The sequence below is a fragment of the Lepidothrix coronata genome, unplaced genomic scaffold (genome assembly GCF_001604755.1).
Source record: "Lepidothrix coronata isolate B3197 unplaced genomic scaffold, Lepidothrix_coronata-1.0 Scaffold65, whole genome shotgun sequence".
In the NCBI taxonomy this organism is placed as follows: domain Eukaryota; kingdom Metazoa; phylum Chordata; class Aves; order Passeriformes; family Pipridae; genus Lepidothrix; species Lepidothrix coronata.
Genome location: NW_016690245.1, coordinates 1,799,423 through 1,812,980, shown reverse-complemented (window position 1 = coordinate 1,812,980; position 13,558 = coordinate 1,799,423). Strand labels below are relative to the sequence as shown.

The following is a 13,558-nucleotide window of genomic DNA, read 5'->3' as shown; positions in this document are numbered from 1 at the left end:
TTTTTAAAAAAAAAAAAGCTAATACAATACATATTCTTGGCCTGCAATGGAACATTAGTTGAGATCTATAATGAATTGTTGCATCAAACATCACGGAAAGAAATGTCTGATAGCAGCATAACTAACAAAGCTTCATTTCCTACATATTCATTCCCCTTCGTCCTCTGTCTTAACTGTTCAGCACCACTTCAAGCAACACTAAGCCCTGACAAATGTGGGCTGCCAATTTTCATAACAATTTTAAACAGTTCACTCCATAATAATGTTTAGAGCAAACCCAGTTAGTATTGCACTTAAAACCTACCTTAGGCATAGACTTGCATTACTAACATATGAGGGTTTGGGGTTTTTGTTTTATTTTTAAACATACACCCACAGTCTAAACAAAGCCATAAATCACAACATGGTTTACACCTTCATTCATATTTCATCTTGGGAAATCAAGGCAACAGCACCTTCTCAACACAAAATGAGAGACAGGATACTGTGGCTTCAAAAGCAGTAATATTACTGATATTAGCCAACTAGGGTAAATGTAAAATTTGAAATATCTTTGAATATACCCAAGAAACACCATGAATAAGGGTTTTAAGTACTGAATATAAAATAATATAAATTTGAATATAAAAAACTACTGTAGAAATATTAAAATCTGTGGAAAATCTCCTATTACTACAAGATTTCATGTCAATTCTAAATCAGAAATACTCTCAGTTTCCTTCTACATAAAAGTGTAATAAGTATATTTGGCATACACTTTTATATTTATCTCAATTTTGTCTTTCCAATGAAGATCTTTCCAAGCTGATCACCAGGTAATACAAGAGACTGAATATGAAGAAGAGTCATCAAATTAGATAACATTCTCATCTGAAAGAACTGTTAACATATGCCACTGAGACTATGAATAATTGGGTCAATTACTACACACCCAGAGGGTAGAAATATAATTTACACCCAACTAGAGGAATGCAATTAACATGGGTGGAGTAATCCTTCCTACCTAATCCTTTTATTATAAATACACAATGCAGCTGGACTTAAAATGTCAGAAAAAAGGGGTCTTGCTTTCCTGGCAAATCAAGATATTTGTGAAAGCTTAGTCAGCAAACTGAGGCTAAACCTATATCTGGAAAGGTTTGCAGGCAATTTAAGGAAAAGGCAAGAATTTATAGTATATATAAATACATATACACAGAGTACAATAGTATAGCGTATATATATAGGTTACATGCTCTCTTAACAGCATGCTCACTATTTCATGAGACAAAGCATTACTCCATTGACTGAATATGAATCACTAGAAATAAAGACAGAAATTAATTCTGCAGGTGCTTCAAAGATGACAGTAAAGGGAAAGCCTCCTCTTTGAGAGTCTTCCACCAATAATTAAAGGAGGACAAAACCAGACTCTGGAATTGAAACAAACGAGGCACAGACTTCTACAAACTGAAGATGCCGTCACATTTTATTTATATTCTGCAACTTAAATGAAGTTGACTAAAGGCCACTCAGTAAGTGGTAAACCTTTTTTCCCCTAGCCCCATTCTGTGCATGTGGGATTAGAGAAAGATATTCAACACTATTAAAAGATCCACTAAAGTTTGTCATCATGTAGTTTGGTCAAATATACACAAGGGTTTGCTCCCTGGGAAAGGTAATAATATCGAAGCTGGTTGGTAAAACAGGTTAAAAAAACACAACTACAACGAAACTCCCACCAAAAAAAGAATAATTCACAGTATACTGATCTACAGTTTACCATAATTGATAGAACACTTTGGTTTGGAAGGGACCTTTAAAGGTCATGTAGTTCAATTCTTTCCTGCAACAACCATGGACATCTTCAACTAGATCAGGTTGCTCAGAGTGCCATCCAACCTGACCTTGAAAGTTTCAAGGAATGGGGCATCCACCACCTCTCTGGGCAACCTCTGCCAGTGATTCACCACCCTCATTATAAAGAATTTCTTCCTTATATCTAGTCTAAATCTTCTCCCTTTTAGTTTAAAACCATTTATCATAGTGTAAAGGCCCTGCTAAAAAGTTTGTCCCCATCTTTATTATAAGCCCCTTTTGAATACTGAAAGGCCACAATAAGGTCTCCGCAGAGCCTTCTCTTCTCCAGGCGGAACAACACCAACTCTCTACTCTCTCAGCCTGTCTTCTTCACAGGAGAAGTGCTGAGGTCCTCTGATTGTTTTTGTGGCCTCTGGACTCGCTGCAACAGGTCCATGTCCTTCCTGTGCTGAGGACCCTACATGGGGTCTCACCACAGCAGAGTAGAGGGGCAGAAACACTGCTGCCCACACTGCTTTTGATGCAGCCCAGGACAAGTTTGGCTATCTGGGCTGCAAGCACATATTGCCAGCTCATGTCCAGCCTCTCATCCACCAGCACCCCCAAGTCCTTCTCAGCAGGGCTGCTCTTGATCCATTCATCCCCCAGCCTCTATTGATACGAGGCGTTTCCCCGACCCAAGTGCAGCACCTTAAACTTGGACTTATTAAACTGCCTCAGGTTCCCAAAGGTCCAATTCTCAAGCTTGTCCAGGTCCTCTTGGATGGCCTCCTATCCTTCAGGTGTGTCAAAAGCAGCACTCAAATCTATTGAGGGTGCACTCGATCCCACTGTCTGTGTCACTGATGAAGATATTACAGAACACTGGTCCCATCAAGGGCCCCTAAAGGACACCACTTGTCACTGATCTCACTTGGACATTGAGCTGTTCACTACTACACCTTCTGGATGAGACTATCCAACCAACCCCTCATCCCCTGAACAGTCTGCCCATCAAATCCATGTCTTTCCGATCTGTGGAGGACTGTGTCAAAAGCCTTACAGAAGTCCAGATGAACACCTGTAACACTTCCTTTGTCCACTGATGTACTCATTGTTTCAGAAAGAATTCCGAATATTTTATGTTGCAATGTAGTTTCACTTTTTCTTAATTTTTTTATAATTGTGACAATGAAGTGTTAGAACTGTCATAAGGGTGAGACTGGGGTTTGGGCTTTCTGAGCAGCAGTGTCACATGAAGAGTTAAAACACAAGCTAGGCAAAGATTTCCTGGGTTTCCTGTGCCATGCATTCACTAGTACTCTGAGAATGCTGGGGCACCAATAAGACCACTGAGCCAAAGCCATACTGACACTTAAATCATGTTATATTTCCAACTTTCCACAACTGTAAGCTCATCTTACTGAAAGTATTTCCTTATTTTCAGATGTTCAATCATTATTATTCTTTAAATTCTGAATGAGCATGAGGTGGCTCTAAGCATCTTAAATTCTAGTCCAACAGTATTTATGACAAACATGCAAAGTATCACCCCTTAGCTTAAATCTCCCAATTTCCACTGCAACATGTTCTAGTTTTTTTCCCCTCTGTCTCCATATGACTATAAAATACAACCTAGTTTTCATCCCATGACAGTTCTTACAAAAAGCCATCAACCAGTCCCCCTATAGACATGGCTGACGAAGGAACAGTAAGAAAAGCAGAACTTTGTTAAGGAGGAGATGTGGGACACAGGACTGAAATGCACAATCTAGATCTAGATCGCAGACACATGAAAAGCAATGTCCAATAGTTACATTAGGGAGATATGTGAATTCAATTGTTTGTACTACAAGATTCTTCCTGCAGTCTCATGAAAATCATTTCTGCAAAAGCACACGAGGCATGTCCACATACCACAGAGGTAATGCCCATCCTTGACATATTCAAACTTGACTGGTTATGACCTGAGCAACCTGACAGACTTCAAAGCTGGATCTAACTTTAAGTTGGCCCCACTTGGAGTAGGAAATACACAACTCCCAGAGGTACCTTCCAACCTAAATTACACTAAGATTTTACATCGTCAAATAACTTATTTCTGTTTCACTCCCTGTGATGAGCTCTGCATTATCAATGCTGCATGGATAATTTGCTCCTGGGTTCTCTTTTGGATCAAACCAATAAGGTCATTGAAGGTGAAACCTGGGTGAACTGCTGATGATAATTTCCTGCAATGACCTCTCTCTGTAGCCACTATGGATGAGGGATCAGGTTTGTCTATGTCCATGTTGCACACTCCACCCTGTTACCACACAGTTATTCTCAAATACACCCACATGAACTCATACATACAACCAGGTCACACAACATGTACCCTGCTCCATAAGGTCAAAAATTCCCACCATCTCATCAGGGATCAGTATTTAAGTGATCATCTTACCAAAAAAAAAAAAAAAAAGCAAACAAACAAACAAACAACAAAACCAAAAAAACCCAACCAACCAAAAAAAAAAAAACAACCACCCAACACATTCTTAACTGAAGTTGGCAGAAAAGACAAAGATAAGTTTTAACTTGTTAGAAATCTCAAACTCACTTATCTACAATCTTAAATTTGAGCTGCTAGTATGAATCAAAGTCCAAGTCACTCTGTCTTCACTGCTACCTCTCTCTAAAATTAGGATAATAGCAGAGCTTGCAATACAGGCATTCTCTCTTTCAAGAATTTTGCTCTGTGCCATCCTAGTGGTCCTAACTTATTTCATCTTTTTCAGTTCTGCTTTCTAAAAAGGAAGTACATGTCACACAGTAGTTAAGAACTAAAGCAACTCAGATTGAGCAAGACAATTAAGGCCAGTTACAATCTGAAGTACGACCAAAGCACACATGCACATACAACCACCACTTCGTAAAATATTTTTACTCGTAAGATAGGTCCCGGAAACCTTGGCTAAAAGTGACCTTCAGTTTTGATCTCTAAATGTAACATTACGAGATGCAACAAATCTGGAAACAGTCACAAAAAGAATGCAAATCTATGCACTTAGCAATCTACACTTAAAATCAAATTATTAAACATAAGGGAGGGCACAGTAAGTGCTGTATCTAAATCAAGGAAAGATCAAATCTCTAAACTTGCTGTAAAGAGATTTTTCCTAGCTCTAGAAAGCAAGCTCTAACTCATCTGGGACTTAGCCTAGACAATAGGCCAAAATTCCTATTCTTATGAAATTAATCACTTGAGATATTTGAAAGAGTAAAAGAGGTCAATCACTCAATTAACAGCACAGCAGCTTCTAACCGCAAAGAGGCTCTGATATAATACAGATGCAGAGGAAACAAGGACACTAACAAGCAAGTAATCCTTTATTCCTAGCTCTGTCATAAGGAGGAAAGTAGTCCTAAGTCTAATCTAAACAGAAAAAAAAAATCACAGCTTGGCTTAACACACGTTTTTCCTTTTGAACTTAACAAGACATTAATATACTTAACATACCTGAATTTGGATACAGGCAGACATCATTGATACCATGTTCTGGCTCCATTGAAGTAAATATTTTCCCCTGAAATTGTAGGAAGAAAATGCATTATAAAGAATTCCAAACAATATAATTAAACTCTGTAAATCTAAACATTTAAGAATTGCCATTACAGAAGCTAAGAAACATGATGAAATGAAGATGGAACAGACTTTGCAGAAGAATAAAATGCTATTAAATATCTGAACAAAACACAAGGAACTCAGTATTGCATTTTATCTCTGATCCAATCTCCTACAAGGAAGCACAGCCTACTGGTTACTGAAGATACAGCAATGTATAGTGGCACTTCTAATTTTTCAGCTCACACTTGTGTGTTGAAAATATACGTGTCAGATTTACTTTATTTTATACAAAAGGGGGGGCTAAGGTCTTTAAGTTCCTGGCACACTGTCAGCGTAACCCTCACTTTATTCAGCTGTGAATGTGGTAGTTTTAAATCATTTTACTTTTATAAGTATGATTGGCTGAAACAACGGATTGGGAATGGAATCTGAATTTGGAGCTTAGTTCTTCCACCCTGCTAATGTCTACATGAAATGTACTATAGCTCAGCACTTTATTTATAATTTATAAACTCAGCATTAAAGAGGTCTTAATATAAAAGTAGTACAGCATCCAGTGATATCTAGCTTAGATCAGAACTGAAGCTATAAAGGTTATTTAAGAAAGAGGAAAAAGCAGGAAACAACATTCTCAAAATAATAAAAATTGGAACAGAGTCTGAAAAACCCAGACAAAATACAGGTGCTCTTATAAGCCAACATACAAGACAGCCAGCAAAGGAAGAGTCTCTGAGAACTGGGCCACATAATCTGAAGCATGAGAGTACATGCCTACACGGTTCTAAATGAAGGACAGGAACAGAGCAAATTTTGATCCTGTTCCTCTTTTTTCTTTCCCTGCAGCAATCCCACCTACCTTTCTGGGCCCTTCCTTTCCCTCCCAGTTACACGCTGTTACCCCACCCACCTCTGGTCTCTCCCTGATGATTAAGAAGAGTCCTCCTCCACCCCGGCCTCAGCAGACAAAAGCCTCGTGCTCCCCACCCCAAGGCACGTCTCAGCATGGGGCTATTCTGGTATCAAAGCCATATGCTCTCCACCCCAAAGTCTGCCTCTGCAGTTGGTTCCCAGCCAGAGATAGTCAGGAACCAGCATCTAGGAGAGGTGGAGCCAGCTGGAACATACTCTAGGATAGAGTCCAAAGCTATCTTTGCCTTCCAGCAGTAAGAAACCCTCCCTTTCCCACCAGAGGCCACCTGACAAACCTTACAGTGTTTCATTCTCAACGAGAGAAATATACATACCTAGGAAAAATGGAGAGAGGCCCCTGCAGATGTTTTAAATAATAATCAATAATTTATTTGCTCTTTCAAACAATAAAAATTAACTGCAGAGGAACTTACAAAATACTGCTTGTGCTCACAGAAAAAATAAGAGGCTGCTGAAAGTTCATGAAGCAACACAATACTGAAATGACTGCCTGAAAGAATCAGAAAAAAAGCCCCTACTACAACTGCTCTTGGTATGCTTCACTATAAAGTTAGAAAAGCATACATGGAGCATGTTTTTTAGAAGGAATACAATGACAATATAGCCCCTCAAACCGAACCACGTTACAACAGTATTAGTGTGAATCTCTGGGATAATGTATTTTGTGCAAGCTCCATTGACCCAAAGATAAGAAAAATGACAGCATAATATACTGAAAGAAAGTGTTATGAAAATTAGAGATTTCAATTTCACTTAAAAGGTGCAAAAGGCAGGGATAAAGACGTTGCCTACTGCAACTTAATCCATTAATATGGCATAAGACATATTAATGTTATTAGGATATAGGCATAGTATCTGCTTCAGTATCCAAATAGGTTTCTGTGAAAATAAGCAGCACCTAATTTTAACAGGCCATTAACTAACTGATCTACCTTTGAAATGAACCCTTTTTTGAGCAGGGAATTGAAATGAACATGTTTTCTGTAATGAAAAACAGTAACTGGATGTATTCAAGCACACTTGGAGAAATACACAAACCAGGGCAATGGCTAAGATACTACTTTTTATGTTTAAATCCTTCTACTGAAAGCCTCTTGGCCAGACATGTACAAACAGCTAAAAATGCCCTAAGACCATATCTTTATACCTGACAGGCTGTTGAATAACTTCCCAGATGATGATGTAGTCAGACAGGACAAAATGGTATGTAAATTATGACACATTAAAAACTCAAATTCCTACACTGAACTTCAGCTTATTCAAACTGTACAAAAAACCCCAAACAACAAACAAACAAACAAAAAACCCAAATAAAGTAAAAAATAAAAAAATCTGAATGCAAGAACCTAAAACCACTTACTGTATCTTTATTCCACATTTTTATGATTCGAGAATCTGCAGAGATAATTAAATCCAACTGATGCTGAAACTGAATTGATTTAATAGGCAGGCCATAGTGGTGATCTTTGACTATTAATGGATTACTAGACCGGAGATCATATAATAAAACCTTGAAAAATAAGAGATAGATTAAATTTATAATATTGTAAGATCATGAAGAAGTCACAACCACCAGATCTTCACTAAATATTTAACTAAACTTGAGATTTTGTTACTTAAATATATGGAGAGGATTTATATAAATAATTTTAAATTCTGAAAACAAAAACAACTTATTAAGTGAGGTCAGTTTATTCTGGCAATGTGTTTTAACCTCAGCATGCTTCAATCTAGAAAAATTACTGAATTTAAGACCTCACCATCTTTCTAAAGACTTTTTCATTTCTATGGAATAAAATGAACCATTTTCAAGACTCTTAGTATTTCAAAATTACTAATATTTCACTTTCAGATTCTTGTGCTGTTCTTACACAATTTAAATTTTCAGACTCTCTTCCAGATTCAGTATCACTTTCTCTCAGTGAAATTTATGTTAAGGAAAGTAGAGAGTACAGTCCCCATATTCCAGAAACCTGTATTTTTATCTCCAAAATTTCCTATGGGACTTGAGAAAGACCCTGAACCATTCACATGTAAAGTGTGAATACCAATAATTTTGGGGAAAAATAACATTAGCAGTTGGTTTAATCAAAAACACAATCTCCAATAAAACTTGTCTGACACACAATTCTTACACACATATCTGCTCTTGTACAAGCTAGTTTACTAAACCCATGACTATACTGATGAAGGCAGCACATAATCCCCACACTTCACTTTATAAATATGATGGCAACAATGAATAAATAAATTGAAATGATTCTTCATATCAAGATAAGACAGTAAAAGCAGCAGCTGGAAGACAATCACTTCTGCTTCTTTAGCCACCATCAATATAAGGAAGACCACATATGTTGCATTGAGATAGTACTGATAGTCTCAAAAAGCAGCAATTTCCCCATATACTTGACTCAAGCCATAAGAAAACTGCAAATCTGAAGTTATATCATATGTAGGTTATGATGATTTTAAGTGGTCCCTAGAGTGTTCTGAAAAGAAAGACCACTTGACAAAATTAAATTGCAGCTGAAGTATGACTATTGCTACTCTACATACATAATTTATAGTCTTATAAATACTTGCAGTAATAGGTACATTACAACAACTGCACTCAATGCATGACTTGGATTGGGAAATGCAAGGACAGGATCTCCTAAGAACCATTGTAGACGAAGTTAAATCTACCTGTCCAGTAGATGTTCCAACAGCCATATTCAAAGCTCCATCAAATGCCAGTGCTGAAATGGATGGCAAACCATCTATCCTGCAAAGCACAATGATTATAATTAAGCATTCTTCAATAAAGGCTGCAAATAATTTTGTTAATGTTAAAAATAGCTAAGATAATTACTGTAAAATAATTTATAGGTATCGCTCAGAAATACTACTTCAAAAAACTGCATTGTTTACATTCACAATTTGTGTTTGTGTAGAAAAATAGCCAGTACTACTCAGATCAATGACTAAGAGAACTGCTTTATGACTAAGAAAACCTTTTATTCACACTAGAAATGAGAAGACCATGGGCAGGTCATTTTAATGCAAAGTGGGATTGATTTCTAAAAGCAAAACTGAAAAAAACCAAAAGAGCACACTTTGAAAAGGTAGACTTTACTCACTCTGTGTCTGCTGTCACACTGCTTAAAGCACAGTCCAACAGCCCAACTCGATTTCTAGTTCTAGGATCCCAGCATTCCACTCTACCCTAAACAGTTTAGAAAATATGGTTCAAGCATACACAACAGATGCCTGGTATTCTAAAAATGTTTAAATAAAATTATAAATTATTTAGTATATGAAAAATTAACAAAATTTCCTAGGTTGACAGGAGTTGTTCTAATAATTATGTACATGCTGCACACATTTCATTTCTATTTTTTAAAATGTGATCTGAATCAAAATAATTAATGCTAATTTTCCTAAGATTAATAGGGTACACATGCTAGCTAATTTCTACAGATGGCTACACTGCAAAACAAGATAACATTATTTTCTCTCCCATCTGCAAAATCTCAAGCATCTAAGCAACCAAGTAACTCAGATATTTTATCTGCACTACACTCTAAAAAGTCACCTTAACAGATCTATATCTAACATAGCAAATGAAATCAAATTAACAAATTAGGTTTATGATTTCTTCTTATCCGCATGCAAACTAATATAAAAATGAAACAAACAGTACTGCCCTTTTCATAGAAGAAATGCAAACATTTACCTCAGCTGTCCCCATAGCAAACAAAAAGTGTACAGGATTTATGTCACAGACATTACTCTCTCTAAAACAGAAAAAAGAGCAAGTTTAATGACCTCAGAATAATTTAACACATGAATAGCTAAAAAGATTTCTGTAATCATTTACACTATTGCTCAGCCTGGAAAAGCAAAAGTTGGAGGGATGGACAGACAGCCACGCAATAGCAGCTTCCCATACTTAAAGGGATGCCAAGATAATATTTCTAAGTTGTAAGAATAATTTAAGCACTGGAATGGGTTGACCATAAAGGGTTGGAAATTTCCATCTTTGAAGTTTTCTAGACACCCCTGGGAAAATTCATCTGAATTCCGTGTGACCGTGCCCTGAGCAGGAGCCTGGGCTCTGAGGTTCTCTCCAGCCTGAATGATTCTACATTTCTCTGCCCATATCCACCACATACCACCGAGCCTTGCCATATTGCTCTGCTCCACTATATTCTTAAACAACACAACAGACAGGAGGAAATGGCCTCAAGTTGTGCCAGGGTAGGCTTAGATCGGATATTAGGAAAAATTTCTTCACTGAAAAGGTTGCCAGGCATTGGAACTGGCTACCCTGGGAAGGGGCATCACTGGAGGTATTTAAAAGATGTGTAGATGTGGCACTTGGGGACATGGTTATAGTGGTGCACTTGGCAGTGTTGGGTTAATAGCTGGACTTGATGATCTTAGAGGTCTTTTCCAATCTAAATGATTCTCTGTTTTTAATTATGTCAAAAGATCTTCCTGATTACTTATGTTCTAAAGCTTAGATCTCCAGCACATTCTGTCTGATGAATGGTCTGTTCTCCTTTCTCTCACCCAAGTATCCTGTTTCTCAACAGAGCACCTCAGAGCCTCGTGTTTCAACAACTGTTCTAAAGTACAAATATTTCTCTCTATACCACTTACACCAGTGCTTTCCAACTTCTTCTATTCAAAGCTCTCCACCTCTAATTCTGTAAGTCATCCAACTCTCCCACCTCAAAACCTTCTCACAACTTCAAGCCTCATCTCTCTAATCCAAATGTTACACTACACCCTTATCCCTCCCACTCCAGAATTTCCCTCTTTTTTTTCCTGGTGCTCAGTTCCTTATTGTGCCTTGCCAAATACTTCTTTGTCCATTAAGCCATCCTACCCACTGAACACCAGCTGTTGCCACCAACTAGCAACTTTATCTAGTCAAGTCTGGTTTTCTCATCTACCTCTCCCCACATGAAAGAAGCTCAGTTCCTGCTCTGGTACAGTTTTCAAAAGAATCAGACACATGCTAGAGATATAAAAAAAATATCTCTGGGCTACTCCAAGAGCAGAAGGACAAAGACATGTCTAGGAAAGTACGTACCCTGTGGGTAGATCTCTATATGATGGCTAAATTGAGCAGTAATGGCAAAGTTTTAATGAAATGCTCTTAAAATCAAGTTATATACTGCCTATTATAAGTTCATATTAAGCAATTTTAAAATATCCACAAAAGAAAACTCAATTAAACATAAAAAATGGAACAAAAAAATTACAGAACATAAAATGAAATGAGACTCAGACTCAGCATATGTTCCCTTTCAACTCTGCGATGCGTTTGGGCAGTGTTCAGAGATAGTACTGGTGAGCATGCTAGTAGTCTGCTTCCACCTGGTGGAAAGAAGACAGATAGATGTCATGCATTACAGATAACTTACGAAGCTTCAGTTTGCAGGGAGTTCAGAAATCTTCCTTGTTCCAGATTTAGCCTGTATACTTCAGAACTACAAAATAAAAATCCAGAATTACTCCTGCCTCTTACAAATACTGAAAAGCACTGCTCTAAGTTCTCAGGCATTGTAAAGATTCTTATTCACAGCTTAATTTTGCCAAATACACAATTTTCAAAATTCACAATCTACAACAAGATAAATCTATACTTCAGTGTTAAAAATACAGAGAAAAATGTGCATGTTCACCAAGCATATTTATTATACTTCAATATCCTACCAATTACTGTTTTTCCAGTGAAAGGATACATTAGTTTATTTCTCAAGATTTTTTAACTTCCTATGATTTAAGCTACATCTTGAATTTCTACTTATTTTGTTTGAAACCCCAAAGACCTAATTTTATTTTTACTATGTCTTTTCACAAACTCAATTACGTGATTTAACTCACACCTTACAGCAACAAAACACCAACCAGAATAGAAAGAATTATTTAATTTTCATTACCTAGATGCTAAACACTTTTTAGCATATTTAGCACTGACTTGCAATATTTAATACAAATTTGCAAATACATGATGTACCTGGTTTAAGAATCAAAGAAAAGAAAGCCTTAGAACAGCACAAGAAACTGAATTTTTTCCTACATTTTCCATTCTTCACAGTCTCCATTATTAATCTGGAAGGAATTGCCACTTCTTCCATTTTTTAACTTTTCTAGCATTTTAATGTTTATTTCATTCTTGGAAAACATTGCTAACAAAAGTGAAACAAAATAATCCACTTATTACCTCGCTCCTACAAAGTACAGGTCACAAGATGGATAGTGATAAGAGAAATCTCTACCAAATTTTGGTATTCTTGTCCTGTAGTAATGGCCATGTTGTGAATGAAACTCCACAAACCTGCCACACTGCAAGAAGACAATCTGAAAATAAAATAGAAATCACTGAAAGAGAGAAACAACAGCAATCTCCTCAACTTGCCTTACAGCACAAACTCCAGTGATTTTTTTTCAAGCTCACATGGGCTCATCACAACCTAAACAAGTTCTATTAAAATGATAGAATCAACTAGTGCTTCATCATTTTCACTAGCCATGGCAAAGAGTTTTTTTTAATATACATTATATGAATATTCATAAGAGTATATGTGATACCCTGAAAGTGACTCTGCAATCAGAAGCAGTACAGTTACCTCAGGGTTCTGCTGCACCAAAATTAACATCTGTATTTCTTTCAAGATACTAGTTAGCAATTTCTGCCCAGTACGATGCTATGCAGACATCAGCATGTTCACAGGTACTAAGTACATGAACTACACAACCTGATGCACAGAGTGTTCCAATAAATTACACCAATGGTCTTTCTGCATTTTTGTTGTTTGCTAACGGAGGAAGAACATTGTTTCTTTCTGAAACTTAGACAAAACATCTCAGTCCTGCAAAAAGCCCACAGAGAGGCATTATCAGAGGGCTCGATCTGTACCAGTAAATAAACTAGGCCAGAACCTGCTGTTATAGTCTTGATGGCAAGTTAACATATCCACATGAAGGAATCCTTCCCACTCCAGAGACAGTATCACCCACCCCACCTGTTAACTCACACTGTACTTCAAACCATACCCAGGCATTGTATGATGGAGGCAGAGCTGACCTTGCCCAAACTCATGCCACAAATGATACATATAATCACAGGCTGACTTTTGACTCTGAGCCTCATCCCTACTTACCTTAGATTACAAAAGTGCTAGTTAAGTTTAGCATATGTAGTAGATGCATCTTGTAAAAACAGTAGACAATGAAAATTTCAATTTT

The 13,558-nt window shown here is 37.1% G+C and overlaps 1 protein-coding gene across 1 annotated transcript in view; it reads right to left on the bottom strand.

The window, feature by feature from the left end:
* NOL10 (nucleolar protein 10) overlaps nt 1–13,558 on the bottom strand; it is a 51,038-nt gene that overhangs the window by 31,944 nt on the left and 5,536 nt on the right. Inside the window, exons 6-12 of the mRNA XM_017818137.1 lie at nt 12,534–12,670; nt 11,731–11,796; nt 10,032–10,092; nt 9,436–9,521; nt 9,002–9,080; nt 7,677–7,826; nt 5,279–5,345 (exon numbers count right to left, since the gene is read on the bottom strand). Coding sequence (XP_017673626.1) covers nt 5,279–5,345; nt 7,677–7,826; nt 9,002–9,080; nt 9,436–9,521; nt 10,032–10,092; nt 11,731–11,796; nt 12,534–12,670 — 646 coding nt within the window. The remainder of the gene's footprint in view (nt 1–5,278; nt 5,346–7,676; nt 7,827–9,001; nt 9,081–9,435; nt 9,522–10,031; nt 10,093–11,730; nt 11,797–12,533; nt 12,671–13,558) is intronic.